This window comes from Drosophila ananassae (assembly GCF_017639315.1).
Source record: "Drosophila ananassae strain 14024-0371.13 chromosome 4 unlocalized genomic scaffold, ASM1763931v2 tig00000061, whole genome shotgun sequence".
NCBI lineage: Eukaryota > Metazoa > Arthropoda > Insecta > Diptera > Drosophilidae > Drosophila > Drosophila ananassae.
Window position 1 is genome coordinate 5,270,992 of NW_025319038.1, and position 18,824 is coordinate 5,289,815.

General features: G+C 43.1%; 1 protein-coding gene across 7 annotated transcripts in view; it reads left to right on the plus strand.

Moving 5' to 3' along the window:
• Positions 1 to 18,824, plus strand: part of LOC6501769 (calcium-dependent secretion activator) — a 338,872-nt gene that overhangs the window by 87,212 nt on the left and 232,836 nt on the right. For all 7 annotated transcript variants that reach the window (XM_001967162.4, XM_014903838.3, XM_014903839.3 and 4 more), the window contains exon 4: positions 3,983 to 4,150. In XM_001967162.4, coding sequence (XP_001967198.3) covers positions 3,983 to 4,150 — 168 coding nt within the window. The remainder of the gene's footprint in view (positions 1 to 3,982; positions 4,151 to 18,824) is intronic.

Here is an 18,824-nt window from a genome sequence, read left to right on the forward strand (position 1 = left end):
GGAAATCGTCACGGGATACCATGATCTCATCGACCTGGAACCAGCAATTAAAAATGATGGACACACCGATGACAGATCAGGTTGTACGAGTAGAATACTTTTCATTTCTGAGCGAAGAATCGCAATCAACTTCAGCATCAACACAAAAACTCGCGATTGCACCTCCGTTTGTAATACCACCAGTAGAAATTCCAAAGTTTGACGGAGACTACCGGCATTGGCTACGATTCTACGAAATTTTTACGGAATGCATCCACGATCAAGACTACAGTGATGCAGTAAAATTCCGTCATTTGGAGAATCATGTAACAGGTGAAGCAAAAAACCTAATCTCAACATGAATTGGCGGACAGACCAGTTACCAGGATGCCTGGCAACGACTAAAGAATCGATACCAAAATGAACGGCTGTTGATTAAATTCGCGATCCAAGACCTTTTCGGACACCCCAGAATAAATGGACCAGCTGCGCAGCCTACATAATACTAATACCGTGCTCCGAACGATCGCCACTCTCAACGCACTCAAGGTGTCAACAGACAACTGGGAGCCAATCTTGATACACATCATTGAGGAAAGACTGGACCTACACACGCTGTCATCTCTAGAACTACCCGTCACCGATCCAACCAATCGACAATCTCTGAAGCAGATGTTAGAAAATCTTGAGCGTCAGGCAACCAGTCAAGTAAAAATGGAGAAAAATAAATCGGCTGCTCCACTTCGATCCAGTTCATCACGATGGGTGTGTTCAGCCACAGCCCTGCTTACAGATATGCCCACCGTTCTGTTACCAACCGCCCAAGTGGCAATACATGGACCAGCCGGAACCCCTCAGAAATGTCGCACACTCCTAGATTCAGGATCACAGATTAACATAATCACCAGAAGGATGGCTGACACACTTGGACTACAATTGGAGCCATCAACCCTGAACATAGCTGCACTGGGAGGAACAACTAAAAGATCACGAAAAAAGGCTGTGGTGACCCTATCATCATTAACCACTGACTTCGAAGATCAAATCGACGTCGTTGTACTACCGGAAATAATGCCCAATCAACCATCCCACCCTATTCAAGCGCCAAGAAATATCTCACCTCAGTTGCGCTTAGCCGATCCCAGAATATTGATCTGTTGTTGGGCGCCGAAATCATCTCCCAGCTTATGAGGCCACAACAGGCATATTAAGGAGAAGGACAGCCACTACTAAAAAATACCGCGCTTGAATGGATTGTGATGGGGCCAGTGCGACCGGAATCAGCTCCTAATATCAAGGCAGAACAAGTCGTCGGTAATACGACGGCTTGGACACCGGAAGCTAACGAGCCACGACAAAGTTTGATTGTCAACTCACAACTGAAGAGCACAGAGTGGAAGGGCCAGTAACCAAGGAAATTCAAGGAGTAGAAGTCACCTCCTATCTGGCATGGGTGACATGTATCTTCAAAAGGGAGCAAGAAGCAAAGTCAAGAGAGGACCAAGAGTCCTGTATGCGCACTGACCAACCAGAAAAAAGGTAGTACTTCATGGGATGCCCAAGGAGAATGGTTACGAGGGCGCGCAACAAGGCGAAGGAGACAACAGGTCGGATAGAATTATCGTTGCTATCTTATCAATGTTGGAGATCTCACCCACATGATTCAAAAATTTTTGTATTAACATTAGGTTTTTAGTAATTAGTTTTAAGATCCAAAATATTTTCTAGCGCAAGGGTACACGTCGGTTCACTGAGACGGTCCAACAACAACGCACCAATTATTGAGTACCTCAATGGGGGGGGAGATCTCGCCGGGGCCTCCACAAATGTTCGTCCGTAGAGCGTTATGCGGTAACTATGTCAAACTTGAACTCGTGGGAGTAACGGTAGGTCCCGGAGTTGTAGTCAAAGACCGTAAATAGTCGGACTAAATTTACCTGGATTCAGCAAGGGACTGCTTGGGTTGACCAGGCGCTTACTGTGATCAGGCTGAAGTTGATGTGGGGTGCTTGAAGTCCTGGGCTGGTTTTCCTCAAGTACCGGTGGTATGGTGGTTCGGCTGATTCCTTATCGGCCGGTCCTACTAGCGGTCCGTTTCACGGGAGCAACACTCGAAGTAAGTTAGGTAACGCGGGGTCTACTGGTGGTCCGTTTCACGGGAGCAACACTCGAAATAGACTGGTATGCCGCGGGATCTCCTCGTGGTCCGTTTCACGGGAGCAACACTCGAAGTGGTTAGGTAATGCGGGGTCTACTTGTGGTCCGTTTCACGGGAGCAACACTTGAAGTAGACTGGTATGCCGCGGATTCTACTTGTGGTCCGTTCACACTGGAGCCACGCAAAGTAGAAGTAGGATCACATGAAGTAGGTCAATTTTTAGTGCCGTAGTTTCAGCACTATTGACTCTGATCTCGCAACTGTTTTTATTTCAGAAGAACAACTCTTATATAAGATGCTTAATTATACATCATTAAATCTAAGAAAGGTCAATTTTATGGACGTGCTAAAACTAAGATTAATGCCAGGGTCACCCACCTCTGAATCTGCTGACTCAGATTGTTTGTCCATGTACTGCTTTCCACTGGCTGCTTGCTTCGGTCAGTCGGTCATTCTTCCCGCTGAAAATGCTGATTCTGCTTCCGGTGCCATCGACTAGTGCCGGGTTAGTAGGTTGGATATTGGCTTATGCTTATCGTTACATTATTAATAGGCTAGTAGGTCTGATGCTTGTATATTGTGACCTGCTGATGCATCTTGATTGGGTCGTAGGTCTTGGCACTAGCTGCCAACACTCACAAATGCGAATTCAATTTATCGGAAAGCTCGTGAAGGCTCGTCGCCGAAGCGAAATCTACGGCTCTTGCTGTATTTTATTGACATGAGCTTGAAAAATGAGCCTAGTAATCGGCATTTATTCCAGCTCCAACAAACGCACAGTCTTCAAGGCAGACTCACGAAGGCTTGACCACAACTGCTGAAGCTTCTCATCCCGACTTATACATGGGTTTGTATCCCGAATGGCAAAGAATAGTGACCGGAATTCAAGATACTCCGCATAACCTCCACTAAAAGTGATGGTTCGAAATTCAAACGATGCATGCGTGGAAACGACGCATCGCAATTGGGGGCAGAAGTACCGTTGAGCTCACAGGCAACAAACTGGAGCACCGAATAATCTTTTGGTCCAGGATGCATCGTGCCTCCCTCGCCGCATCGTTGTAGTTGACGCGTGCTCCTGAAATCCGCGACGATACCTTCCAATTCCCTAAGCCGCACATTTTTCATTGCTTCCGGAAATGTCTCAAGGAGGACCGCTATCCTTGAAGATCCTCAAAAAGGTCAACAGCAACTTGACTAAAAAAAGATTGTTTTGAAAAAACAAAAAATGTTTTTATTTCGCGCACTAGTCTCAACCAAATCAAAGTTCCAATTCTCAATGGAAAATAATTCAACTAATTTTTTTCCCGAGCACAATCATGTCGGGGTTCACCAAATGTGAAGTTGCCGAGCGTTTTCGTTTATTAATGTTGAGAACTCCAGTTTTTAATAGGCGTAATTTATTTGATCAGATTTGATACAATGATTTTGGTTATATGTGTGGATATGTCTGACGGGCAGAAGCCCGAACGAACATTTGAGAACTCGGGGGCGCGGCTAATCACTTGATGCTGTAGAGAAACTGAGAGATCGCCTCTGTTGAAAACAATTCCAGGGTCATCGTGTTCAAATGAGAGAAGTTTTTCGGTCCTTCGTCGACTGAAAACATATTTAAGGTCGACAATGTGACAAAATCGGCTGAACAACGTCGCTCTTCTACGCTCTTTATTCAAATATGAGCGACGATATATGATATAGTTTCATAAAAGATAGTGAAAGGGAATGTAGTTCTTTGCCAATGCTTTACCGGCAAAGTTTCTTCCGAGTTTCATTGGGTAATGGGGTTAATTTTATAAAATGTCATGTTACTGTCTTCGAGATATTTTATAAACTTTATTTTTTCAGGACAAACATGAACGCGAAGAAGAAGAACGGAAACGTCGAATTCAACTGTATGTATTTATATCAAGATGTATTTCGTATCCGTTTAATGCAAAACAGCCCACGGATATGACGAAGCGGCAAACAAAAATTACAAAGCAGCAACTGGAAGTCATAACTCAACGGTTCCAGGTAATACGTAAATAAGTATTGTGTATCAAAAAAAATACTTACAAGCAGATTGAACTGATAAAATATTTTATTACAATTATTGGTTATTAATCGATTCCAAAAATAAGTGGTGTAAAACAAGAAAGGAAACCTAACTTCGGGCGGAGCCGAAGTTTATATACTCTTGCAGTTGAGTCGCAGTCCGCTAGGTGGCGCCACGCATCTTATATTATTAGATATATAGCGGATCGTATATAGTTGGCCGATCCTTATGAAACTTGGCAAATCGAATTATTTTGCCAAAAGAGGAATCCATTGAAACTCCCATCCTTCTAACTTGAAAAACAACGAAGTTATAGCATTTCCGATCAATCAGTTATATGACAGCTATAGGATATAGACGGCCGATCCTGATGACATTTAGCGGATCATATAAGTTGGCCCAAATTAGAATGCACAGAAAGTCCCATCCTTCTAACTTGAAAAACAACGAAGTTATAGCATTTCCGATCAATCTGTTATATGGCAGCTATAGGATATAGTTGGCCGATCCTTATAAAATTCGACAAATCAGATTGTTTTTCCCAAAATAGAATCTCTACCAATTCCCATCTCTCTAACTTAAAAAACACCAAAGTTATGGCATTTCCGATCAATCAGTTATATGGCAGCTGTAGGATATAGTCGACCGATTCCGGCCGTTCCGACTTATATACTGCCTGCAAAGGAAAGAAGGGTGTGTGCGAAGTTTCAACTCGATAGCTTTAAAACTGAGAGACTAGTTTGCGTAGAAACAGACAGACGGACAGACGGACCGACGGACAGACGGACATGCTCATATCGACTCCGGAGGTGATCCTGATCAAGAATATATATACTTTATAGGGTCGGAGAGGTCTCCTTCACTGCGTTGCAAACTTTTGACCAAAATTATAATACCCTCTGCAAGGGTATAAATATTGTTCCACTCCATTCCATTGTTCCACCACTTCCATGTAACAACAGATCTCCAAAATGGTGATATCGATATTGGAGGCTTAGGTTATTCAAAATAAATCGAGGAAGAAAAGCTAACTTAGGAAGCAGAGCGAAAATTTTTTGTTTTATTTATTTTTATTTTGAAATATCTTGAAACATAAAAAGTTGATTCGATCGTTCCTATTGCAGCTTCAAACTTGATCTGCCTGCAAGCAATCCAGGGCTTTATGAAAAATAGGAACCTTTAATACACTCCGAGTAAAATGCATAGACACTGTCAGACAAACGGTCAGACGGACATGTTTAATTTGTATACCCTTGCAGAGGGTATTATAATTTTGGTCAAAAGTGTGCAACGCAGTGAAGGAGACATCTCCGACCCTATAAAGTATATATATTCTTGATCAGGATCACCTCCTGAGTCGATATGAGCATGTCCGTCTGTCCGGGTGTCTGTTTCTACGCAAACTAGTCTCTCAGTTTTAAAGCTATCGAGTTGAAACTTTGCACACACCCTTCTTTCCTTTGCAGGCAGTACATAAGTCGGAACGGCCGGGATCGGTCGACTATATCCTATAGCTGCCATATAACTGATTGATCGGAAATGCCATAACTTTGGTGTTTTTTAAGTTAGAAAGATGGGATTTGGTACAGATTCTATTTTGGAAAAAAAAATCTGATTTGTCGAATTTCATAAGGATCGGCCGACTTTATCCTATAGCTGCCATAACTGATTGATCGGAAATGCTATAACTTCTGTAACGAACTGTGAGGTGGCATCTCTGGAAATGTCGGATGAGAGGAAAGGGTTGCACGCGGTGTCCGGCCAGATCTCGTCGGCTATTGGGTGGGTTCTGGAACACCCCCTTTCTCTCTCCTCGATGCTGCCTCGGGAATCATAAATTATATCGAATATGATGCGTGCGTGACCCCACGAACAACGTAGGTCAAACTCAGACTCCTGTGAACAGTGCTTATCAGGATCCTTCGGGGATCCCCAAGAATGTGCATGGCCTAGGCTAGCGGCAGGGCGAGGGCAAATGAAACGCGGCGAATTATGTTTTCTTACTCCATTATAAACTTCATTTTTTTATTCCTTAACAAAAGACCTTAAAATTCTAAATAACATCCTTATCCTAGCTTCCTAAATATCCTAATACTTCAATTTATGTTCCTTCTGGCTATGCGTAATAATATCTTAACGCTAAAGATTTGTGAACTTAAATGTGTATTCGATTTGATAGGGTTTGTGGACTCGCGTTTGATTTCATGACACAGGATTTTAATTGCTAAGAGACCGCTACTATAAAGTCCATGCGTGTGGTCGACTGTCTAACCGGTGAAGCCTCTTGGGCTGAAACTCGGAAAAAGAGGAAATATATTGATCGGAGAATTTCGTATCACTTCAGCTGACTTGGCATGGATCGAAGTTTACTCACTTTTTGTATCCGCGACTAGTCGTTGAAGCGCTTCCACTACTCGAGGCTGGAAGAGAAAATATGCAATTCGGGAGGCCCTTGCCTAACCCGTTAATAACGCCAACAACAATTACATACAGCCAGCAGCAGTACTCTAACGCGAAATCTCCGCCCACTACTTCTTCTTCTCCGCTTCCGGCACCGTTAGGCCATTAGCCGGTCGAGTCTCTCCGCTCTCGTGATCGACAAAGCGCTTCTTGAAAGTGCCGCAAGCGCCCTGCCCTGCTTCTTATTCTATGGCCGACGGGTAGTCCACGGCTGCTCCCCCGAGTAACGGAACGCTCCTTGAAAGCGCCGCAAGCGCTCCGCTTTCGCTCCTGCTCCTATAGGATTGCGCCTATTTCAAGGCGACTCCTCCGTTCGACGGAGTGCTCCTTAAAAGCGTCGCCAGCACTCCGTCCTTGGCTTCGCTACTCCAGGACGACGCCTACTTCACAGGTGACTCCTGTGATCGACGGGGTGCTCCTTAAAAGCGCCGCCAGTACTCCGTCCTTGGCTTCGCTACTCCAGGACGACGCCTACTTCACGGTGACTCCTGTGATCGACGGGGTGCTCCTTAAAAGCGCCGCCAGCACTCCGTCCTTGGCTTCGCTATTCCAGGATGACGCCTACTGTACGGCGGCTCCTGTGATCGACGGGGTGCTCCTCAAAAGCGCCGCCAGCACTCCGTCCTTCTTCACTACTCCAGGATGACGCCTACTTCACGGCGACCTCTGTGAGGTTAGGGCCGAACCCTATCCGAAACTCCGGCGGAGCGCCCCTTAAAGCGCCGCGAACGCTCCGACTGCTTCAGCTCAGGTCGAGCTCACTGTGATACTAGCTCCTCACTTGGTTTCGATGACCATCCTCAGCCCCGCCTCGTGGGCGGCCTGACCGCGAGATTCGCGGCGCAACTGTGACCCGCTCTGCTTCTTCTGGCCGAACGTTGCTCGCACCACGCCTCGCTGCCACTAGGGGACTAGCTCGCACGCTGGTACCCCTGACCTAGCTAAACGAAAACACCTACGTCAGGCTCGCACAACCATGACCTAGCCTTAAGACTCACCTAGCTTCTGCGACCCGCGACCTGCCTTGTCTGAGCTGCACGTATACCTCCAAATGGCCGCTTGTGGCCTTCTTTCTCTATGACTGCTGGTCCTGCGCCCGTTCCGCCAGCACGATGATTCCTCAGCGGGTAAAACTTCGCTGCAGTTCTTTGTAAATTTCTGGATAGGATCCTACTACGCGATCGGGCTGCCAGATAGGCTGAAACACCGCACCCTCCCCTCCCCCCCATGTATAAACTTCGGCTCCGCCCGAAGTTAGCTTTCCTTTCTTGTTTTTTATCCTCCTGCAAGGACGTTTTACGCAAAGTCCAATACCGATGCACAAAATCACAAATACATATGTGCAATAGTTTTTTTTTTATTTCCAATCCAACAAAATGCCTTCGCACTAGTTCGAAAAGTGTTGGAACTTTTTAAGTGTTGTTAATCTATGGAAAATTGTTATTGTTATTTGCCTTACCTATACGGGGAACCACACACGTATACGACTTTGCTCTACCCATATGACAGAGCAATCCAACAACGAAGTAGGAATGAGAGCAATGGGACTGGACATCCCTGGTTTAAAACGTTCTGTTAATTTTTATTTTGCGTACGTATAACATAGGCTAAGCAAAAGCTCTATAACATAATACTAAAGATGAAGCCCGTTGAAGCCGAGCGGAAGAGCAAAGTCAGCTTGCGACCAACAGTAGCGATAAGATAAAATAAAGAGAAGACAAACTAAATTTATTATACAAGTGAGCGGCAGTGAAGGAGACATCTCCGACCCGATAAAGTGTATATATTCTTGATCATTATCACCTTCTGAGTCGATAAAAGCATATCCATCTGTCCGTCTGTTTCTACGTAAACTAGACTCTCAGTTTAAGAGCCATTGAGTTGAAACTTTGCACACATCCTTCTAATGTTTGCAGGCAGTATCTAAGCTCCTATAGCTGCCTTATAACTGATTTATCGGAAATGCCATAACTTTGGTGTTTTTTAAGTTAGAAAGATAAGGGGAGGAGGAGTGTTCATTTCTGTAGACTCCAAATTGGCTTCTGAAGAGGTTAAATCATAAGAGTTTGGTGACATTAAATTTCTTTTTACTAAAATCAATTTGTCCGGTCAATCTTTATACGTTACCTGATCTTACATACCACCTTCGTCTGAACCCTCCCTACTGGCAACATTTGTCCGCTATTCGTTTCGTTTCTGATCATTTGTCTGATGGTAACCAGCTGGTAGCTCTGGTTCCGTAGGTCGACTGCAGGAGTTGGGTTTCGTTTCTGATCCTGATGGAATTACTCTTTCCAAAACATTGCCCATTTCTAACCCTTTATATCCATATCATCCCACTCTTGAGGTTTTAATCGAAAACAATTGCTTAATTGACCTTAAGTCTACACTTAAATCTCACAAAGTTCGTTTTTTCCGTAAGGCTGACTTATGAAATTAAATAAGTTAATTGTTGAATTTGATTGGTCCGATCTACTGGCATGCGAGGATAAAAACAATGTCTTACAAAAATTTTATTACACTTTGAATATATTTTTCGACGCTTACGTGCCGTGGAAATATTCGTCCGCTTCAACCAATCCTCCTTGGTATACAAGGCACCTTATAAATTTATAGAACATTATGAGTAGACTTTGAAATAAACAGATTATCTGGCTGTACAGTTAGTTATTCAAGATACTTAGTAGCTCGGTCCAATTTCACCGTGCATAAAGCAGCATGTTATAGGAGTTATATTCGCCGCTGCAGGATTCAGTTTCCTCAGGATCCGAAGCAATTTTATAACTTTGTAAACACTAAGCGCAAACAGGTATCTTTTCCTCCACTGCTTACGTTTGAGAACTGATTACACAGCAGTTCAATCCTTTACAAGCTCTTGGTGGAAGGCTTCGGTAGCAAAACAAATGAAACGTAACATGTTACGGGGGCCTTTTTCCGAACTTCCGGCTTATAATTAAAGGGGCCGCAAAAATCCACACCAATAACTCCTAACTTTCGTTCAGAGTGACTTGCTAGATTGCTTCTAGCCAAATATAATTGGACGACTATCAAAATTCAACGTCAAATTCTCGGGAAGAAGCCGAGCCAGAAACTTTACTTCAGATAACTCCAATTTCGTCACCCTGAAAGTTGTTAGAGGAGCGACTCGGGTCTTTGAGCAGATTAAATGACTTTAAGACCCTGTACCCCTCGATGCTGACGTCACAAAATCCATACATATCAAGTTGCCATGGCCATTTAGAAAGATCTTTGCCTTCGCTATATCAGGTCCGACAAGTCGTGTCGGATATCGGTGCCTATCGGTGAAATGAAAATAGCAAGCCATCAGTCGTAGAATACCAACGAGGCGCAGGTCTTTGTTAACTTTCTGCCATCATCATCATGTTGATAGCTACCTCCGGAAATTAGATCATTAAAATAAAAATCGTGTCGAAGAAACTCTGACGCATCGGTACATTTTGCAGATATCTCCTGTGTTAGCCAACCGATGGCTATGGAACCTTAGAAGTATGTGCAGTAACTTTGGCTGGATAACCGGACCAGACATCAAATCGTCATTCAGTGAAAACCTAGATGAGGTGGCAGCAGATCCATCAACCACCCTGAGCTTGGTTGTTGAACTGTTCGAGGGAGAGAAATCGCCGAAGAAAGATTTACCTAGCAACTCAGAGCTGCATTTCAACCCTCATAAATTAGGCGCCTGACTCGGGCCGAAATGCACCTCACAATCAAACTTCTCCTTGGCCCACTCCACAATGGGCTTGGTGCGATCTTCGAATTTCCTAAATTTACGGAGCAGACACTCTAAACGATCATCAAGCTAGGTTGGGCTCTTCAGTGGTTAGTGTAGCTGATCGGCAGAGTTGGCCCGCCAGGGGTCGCAAGCTATCCTACGGCCGACAAAAAGGGTAGCATACAAAACAGTGCTGTTGCGCCCGGTCCTTTGGCCAGCATAGCACGGAAGGTGTCGGAAAACACTGGCCTGCTACGAGGTAATGAAGGTCATGGAGCGGACCAATTGTCAATCCCTCCGCTACTGCGGTTCATTCATAAAAGGGGCTCTGGCGACCGAGTAGAAGAGTTATAACTCCCTTCGCCAGGACGAAATTTTCGGCGCATCGTTGCATGCAGCGCTCCCACATGCACAAAACTATTACCTCCCAGTCCACCTGTAGCGGAAGCCCGGGTGTAAGGGAGCTAGCACCTACACGCTAGCGTCTGTCCCACAACGGGAGGCTGAGAGGTCTGTGTCTGTGCCACAGTGGTCTGCAGTTCTTAGTCACCTGGCAGTAGGTATAAAATGCAGAAGAGCCTCATATCTAAGCTTAAAGACATCCACTCCATCCTAGAAGGAAGAGTCCCGGTGAAACCGGCGCGAACAGCCTTAATGCCCAGGCCAGTGTATACCATATGCGAGCGAGTAGGCACCGAAACAGTGAAAAGAGAGCAAAAGACCGTTCCGCCGTAAGTCTGAACGCTCGACCAGGCTGGGCAGACTGAGAGCACCCCCATCGCAAGTAAAGCTAGGAAGCTCAGGCCCAAAAGGGGGAGGATAACCCGGTGGGCAACTGCCCAGCAGCAACCAGAGCGCAGAAAAAGCAATCGCCAGCGCACAGACAGAGGAAAAAGAAAATGGAAAAAAATGTTCAAGTCGATTCGAATAAAAGTTTCGCAGATACAGCCTTGAAAAGGTGGTTGCTCGAGTTCAGGTTTAGGCAGAGCGCAAACTTTAAACGCGTTTTCTCAAAGTCGGTTGACAAGATTTTTCGGAAACTACTCAACCGATCTTGATCAAATTTTCCACAGGCCTTTGATATACGATTCTCGAGAACTTGAATTTTTTTTGTTAATAAAAACTATTTGAAAAAAAAAAGTTAAACAAATTTCACCAAAGTTTGAATTTTTTTGCAAAAAGGTGTCCCAAATATCAAATTTTTACTCTTTTTTTTTCCGTTGTTCAGTTTCTAGTTTTAGGTCTGTACTTAATGAAAATATTTGGTCTTATCATTTCGGATGACACCGTTTTTCCGAAAAGCACCGTTTTTCCGAGGGGTCACCAGAAATTACATCTCAATGGCTGACTGTTTAATATTTCTTTCTGAAAATTTTAGAAATCCTTCGAATTTATGCAAATTTATGTACATAAATATGTCACCGGCAGATAATAGGTACAACAGATAATTAAACAAGAAAGGAAAGCTAACTCGGGCGGAGCTACTTCTTTCTGAAAACTTCAGAAATTTTTCTTCAAATATGTATATTTAAGAAACTTAAAAGTTGTAATATAATTTTTCATTCTTTATATAAAATTATTGAAAATAGCCCTTTTTTTGCCGAATAAACAGTGTTGCCAACTTTTTCTTGAAAAAAGCTGTTTTTGACGTGAAAACCCATAAAATAAAGCCAAAAAAAATTTGAATGAAGCCATAAAAGAGTCAGTTTTTTTTTTAAATATATTTGTCGGGTTTAGTTAACAGTAAACTATATTAAAATATCAATTAATTCGTCAATATTTGGTGCTTGGTAAAACTCATAAGTAAAAATTCCCCGCTTCCTGTTCCATCGTTTTGATTGGCAAAGTCACAGAATCTAATTTATTGGATTGTTAAAATCCGCCTGAAGTACTTTTGTGTTTTTTTTGTCACGGCAAGGGCGCTCAAATCGGAAAGTTTCGAGGTAATTTTACATTTGCAGTAGCAAAACTCGCCTTTCGTCGGTGTCGTCTCTACGAGCCCAAGCCTTAAACTCTTCGCTTTTGAGCCACGCATCCCGATCTTTCTGTTTATAGTCTTTTGGAATTCTTAAATTTGTTATAACGTTGCTGTTAAGCTGACGATCATACGCAAAAAAATTGAAAAAACAATCATTTATCAAAATCGAAAATAATTACTTTTTTGACCATAAGTCTACAGTTAAATCTCAGAAAGTTCGTTTCTATCGTAAGGCTGACTTTACGAAATTAAATAAGTTAATTTTGGAATTTGATTGGTCTGATTTACTGGCATGCGAGGATATAAACATCGCATTACAAAAATTTTATTACACTTTGAACATATTTTTCGACGCTTGCGTGCCGTGGAAATATCCGTCCGCTTCAACGAATCCGCCTTGGTATACAAGGCACCTTATAAATTTAAAGAATAGTATGAGTAGACTTTTAAACAAACATAGATTATCTGGCTGTACAGTTAGTTATTCAAGATACTTAGTAGCTCGGTCCAATTTCACCGTGCATAACGCAGTATGTTATAGGAGTTATATTCGCCGCTGCAGTATTCAGTTTACTCAGGATCCGAAGCAGTTTTATAACTTTGTAAACACTAAGCGTAAACATGTATCTTTTCCCCCACTGCTTACGTTTGAGAACTCTTATGCGAACACCGATCAGGCAATGGCCGATCTCTTTGCACAGTTTTTTCAAACTACCTATTCACCTAGCAGCAGTTTAGCTCAGCCTTACACTTATAATATCCAATCAGCCAACCTTATATTTTGCCCATCTTTCGATCAAAGTGGTGTGTTATCGGATCTTCTTAAGGTTAAGCCCGTGTATTCGCCAGGCCCTGATGGAGTACCAGGCTGTGTTCTGAACTACTGCGCCGAGGCACTGTGCAAACCGCTTGTTAAACTCTTTAATCTATCGCTGGAAACTTCGATCTTTCCCCTTATGTGGATGGAATCCTTCATTATTCCACTGCATAAAAAAGGGAAAAAATCCGACGCTGCTAATTATAGAGGCATCTCTAAATTGTCAGCAATTCCAAAGCTTTTTGAAAAACTTATCACTCCACATTTGCAACACCTATGTAGTTCAATAATAACTCCTTGCCAGCATGGCTTCATGAAGCGCCGCTCCACCACTACCAACTTATTGCAGCTAACATCTTTTATCACGGTTGGCTTCCGGAATGGCTTACAAACAGACGTCATTTACACTGACTTCAGTAAAGCATTTGACTCTGTTAACCATTCGCTTCTTATAAGTAAACTCAGTCTTTTGGGATTCCCAACTGATCTTCTTATGTGGATTTCGAGCTACTTATCAGGGAGAACCCAACGTGTTTTCTTTAAAGATGTTACCTCGCGTTTAGTCCGCGCCACATCGGGGGTGCTCCAAGGAAGCCATCTTGGACCCCTACTTTTTACTCTGTTTATTAACGACTTGCCCCTTGCCTTAACTAATTCACTTGTACTTATGTACGCTGATGACGTTAAGCTATGCCTTCAGTATAAATTCACTAGCGCCCAGTCTAGACTTCGATCCGATTTGGATAAACTTCAAAATTGGTGTTTAGCAAATAACCTAAAGCTTAATGGATCGAAATGTAAACTTATGTCTTTTTACCGATCTAGTCCTCACCAGGCTATGTACTTTCTCTATGGGAACGCCTTAGAACGATTAACTCAGGTTAACGATCAAGGTGTCCTATTAGATTTGAAACTTAAATTTACCGACCATGTATCTACCATGGTTAATAAAGCTATGGGTGTGCTTGGTTTTATTAAAAGATGGTCAAAAGAATTTAATGACCCGTACATAACTAAAACGTTATATACATCACTGGTCCGTCCGATTCTTGAGTATGGATCGTGTGTCTGGAGTCCTCAATATGGAGTACACCAAGATCACATTGAATCTGTACAAAAAAACTTCCTTACTTTTGCGCTTAGGGGACTTAATTGGGATGCAAATCTTTACCTCCCCTCTTATCATAGTAGACTTTTACTAATCAACTTACCATCATTAACAAATCGTAGAACGATGCTGGGGGTCATGTTTCTATATAATCTTATTTATGGAAATATAGACAGCTAGCACTTACCAACACGCTTAAATTTTAACATTCCTAGTAGAAGGACCAGAAACTTTCGTCCTCTGCTCCTCAGCCATTGTAGTTCGACATATGCCCAACACGATCCCTCCAGGGTATTATGTTCGGACTACAATGGTCTCTACCACATCTTGTCACTTTGCTCTACTAACAATCTTAAATCGCTTATATTAACCGCCTTATCTGTGCAACACTCTTCCTCGTAATATCTTTCTCCTAATCCTCGCTTATCTATCTCGGATCTATTCCCGCGATTCGAGCCGTACGTTACGCGGCAGCGTCCCTCGGTCGGTTGGACGGGAGGGGGGCTGTACGTATGCAGTGGGAACCGCGCAAAAAAAAATAAAATAAAAAGCCAGAATTCCCGCTGTCCGCCTTTTTTAAATTTTTCTAGCAACTCGCCTTTATATAAAGCCAGATTTGACGAAAAAGTCGATGACGTCTCTAAGACCTCTTATCTGTTTTTTACAATGAATGTTCGCATTGGAGCCCATGTTACCACAGTAGTCTCCGCTGTTGCATCTGCTGTTGGCTGTTGGAAGGTGTCTTACAGTTCGAATGTGCCTGCCTCTGCATCTGTCTGTGATACCATTTCCCGCTGTAAAAGTCCCGCTAAAGAACTAACCCCCTTATCATCCACTCAACAGGGTAACCCAACGCACGGACCTCGGAACGAACTGTTTTCGCGGTATTATTAACCGTGGCACCAAAACCCTTTCAGGGGTTCTAAATCTGTTGGAGTCAAGCTCCCAGTATCAGTCCAATTACAGTCCAATCAGTCCAATTTTCTTTCAAGCTTACCCATCCGAATTGTAGAAGCCTACGAAGTAAGCTCCCTAGACTCTTTGTAGTCTTTACCGAAACCTGAAACTTTTAGACGTGACCGACCTCTGCGAAGAGGGGGAAGGGTTTAATCTTTATTGATTCTAATATCGCTTCTGAAGAAAGTTGCTAGGGAAGTTACTAGAGATTTCGAATATATCTGCGTTAAATTCATATTGTCTGCTCAAACGTTGTTTATTACATGTTTTTACATTCCACATTCCAACTTCCATCTTCCGAACCACCTGGCATCACTTGTCTCTGAATAGCAGATTCCAATCTAATATCCAATAGCGACCTGCTAGTAATTATTGGCTTAACTTTAATTTATTCATATATTTTATCCGATGCCAACCATTATGATTTCACGGCAAATCAACCATGTTAGAAATTCAGTTGGTCATCCAGATCTACATGGTACCACTCTTTTCAGAGCTTTGTCCCTCTCAACCCCTGAAGATCCATATCACCCCACGCTTGAGGTTTTAATTGAAACCATTTCTGGTTTTGGAAGGAATCGGATCGTTGGCGAGTGCAGACGTGTTTATTTTTATATTTTTTTTCCTATCTTCTTACAAGTAATTTAAATAAAAGAAGTGCAAGCTATAAACATCAACACACAGTGGGCGAAAAGACGCTTAGTACGATGAACTTCGTACATTTTGTGTAAATAAACAAGAAGAAAATCCAAAACATTAAGCTATGAGTGAATTCGACACTCTTTCGGTGCTCCAACGTCAGCAAGACGACCGTCGGCTCTCTCTGCAACGAAACAACGCATACCATTCATTCGTGTCAACCTAAGACAACGCGACCGCTAACCCAACAAAAACTACCCAACCGCGATCAATAACTCCAAGCCCGAGTAATCAACTTAATCCAACATCGCTAGGCAGGGCGCGCACTTGCTCTCCAGCGCTCTTGTTGGACAAACCTCATACCCCTCCCTCATGCCAACCTGCTTAGCCACGGTCACCAGTCACTACTTCTACAACAACTACAATAGTATCGACTACAATAGTACTGCTCGCGCAATACCATCTACTGCAACATCGAAATCTGCTGTTCAAGCAAATAATGCAGCACCTTACACCAGCGCGCTCTCCTCTAAACAACGTTCGGCCGTACAGACTGGCCTGGATCGGTACATACAAATAAAACGTAAGCTCAGCCCGCAGGCTTGGTAATTCTGCCAAAATAACTCGCGGCACCGCAAAACAATCCACATCATAGAAGCCCATAGAAGCAAACAGATTTGCTATTTTGGCAGATAACTCCGATGAAATACCCCCTGAACACATCGTAGGGGACAATAAAAAGCCCAAACCGCCGCCGATTTACATTAGAGAGAAAAGTTCTAATGCTCTCGTAAGCTCAATACTAAATCTAATCGGACCAGACAATTTTCACATAATTCCACTAACAAAGGGAAATATTCACGAAACAAAAGTTCAGACTAATACGGAAGTAAATTACAAAATTTTGTCGAAGTATTTAAACGACAACAATAAAAACTTCTACACGTACCAATTAAAAAGCAGTAAAGGCCAGCAAGTAGTACTTAAAGGTATTGAACCGGAAGTAACACCAGCCGAAGTTACAGGCGCAATAAAGGAAAAAGGTTTAAATGTTAAAAATGTTAAAAGTGTTACTAATATTTTGAATAGAGAAAGATAGCCTCAACCTCTGTTCAAGGTAGAACTTGAACCCAAAACCAAATCCAAGCCTCTGAAAAAAAATGAAGTGCATCCAATTTTTACTCTCCAGTTCCTACTTCACCGCAGAATAACCGTAGAAGAGCCGCATAAGAGAAATGGGCCGGTGCAGTGTAATAATTGTCAGGAATACGTCCACTCAAGGACTTTCTGCACGCTCCGTCCAGTATGCGTTGTTTGTGGAGAACTTCATGACTCCCATAAATGCCCAAAAAACAAAGAGGATCCCAGCAGCAAAAAGTGTGGAAACTGTGGAGGCAACCATACGGCTAACTACAGGGGCTGTCCAGTCTACAAGGAACTGAAAAGTCGTACACACCAAAAAGTGACCACTGCTCGCTCACACATTACACCTATGAAATCAACGCGTGATGTCTTACCCCCTACATCCGTGAAACCTTCAGCTTATAATGAGTTTACCGACAAAAGCTTTGCAGCTGCTCTAAAAATGGGCCTAAAAAGCACCGCCCCCACCAAGCCACGACCATCAGTTTCCCCTCACCAACCAGGAGAACAGTCAACGAACAAATTTCAAGAAATGATATGTAATAATCAACAAAGTATGATGGATTTCACGTCATTCATGCAGACAACTATATAAGATCTTGTGCAAAACCAGAACGTTTTGATTGAGCTGCTTGTTGCTCAAAACCAATCAAAGTAATCAATGGCTCCACTTCGTATATCACTGTGGAACGCCAACGGCGTCTCACAGCGCAATCTTGAGTTAGCTCAATTCCTTAATATGCTCCGTATGCTGTCCTTCTCGGTTTACAATATCCGAATGCCAATTCATGGACTACTTCAACTCTCTAAGCAAACAATTTATAGCAGCAAGAGACTTTAATGCCAAGCATACGCACTGGGGATCTCGACTGGTGACTCCAAAGGGAAGGCAGTTGTACAACGCAATAATAAATCCAAGCAACAAGCTAGACTGTGTGTCTCCTGGGACAACTACATATTGGCCAACAGATCCCAGAAAAGTGCCAGACTTGATAGACTTTGCAGTCACGAAAAACATTTCACGAAGCTGATATCAACTTATCCACAAACGCCCTTGAATCCGTCTTGGTCGCAGCAGTTCGCATGTCAACCCCACAAACGCAAGAAACCTCGTAAAATTATAGATACACGAACGTGGAAATAGAACAGCTTGTTCAAGCAAAGCGACGCTCACGGCGAGACTGGCAATCCAACAGATCACCTTCTGCAAAACAAAGGTTTAAAGATGCTACACGAAGACTCACAGCTGCACTGCGTCAAGAAGAAGAAAGGTCCCAAAAACATTTCATAGAGCAGTTATCCCCAACGAGGTCCAAGTTCCCACTTTGGAGAGCACACTCATCACTCAGCGCACCAATAGAACCTGCAATACCAATTAGGACATCCACAGGCAACTGGGCGCGCAGTGACGGAGAAAGAGCCGAGAGATTTGCAGAACATCTTCAAAATGTATTTCAGCCCAACACAGCATCAAACGGGATCTCACTGCCAGCAACATCAGATATCGACACATCTTCGTATGATCCAATTGTATTCAGACCACACGAGTTGCTCAAAATCATAAATGAACAAAACCTGGCAAAGACCGCACTATTCATCATATAGACCAATTAGTTTACTAACGTGTCTATCAAAACTCTTCGAAAAATGCCTCTTGGCACATATTACCCCACATCTCAGAACACACAAAAAAATCCCGACTCATCAATTCGGTTTTCAAAAAAAACATGGAACCATCGAGCAAGTCAACCGCATAACTTCAGAAATCAGAAATCGAACAAAGGGAGTACTGCACTGCGATATTTCTGGATGTATCA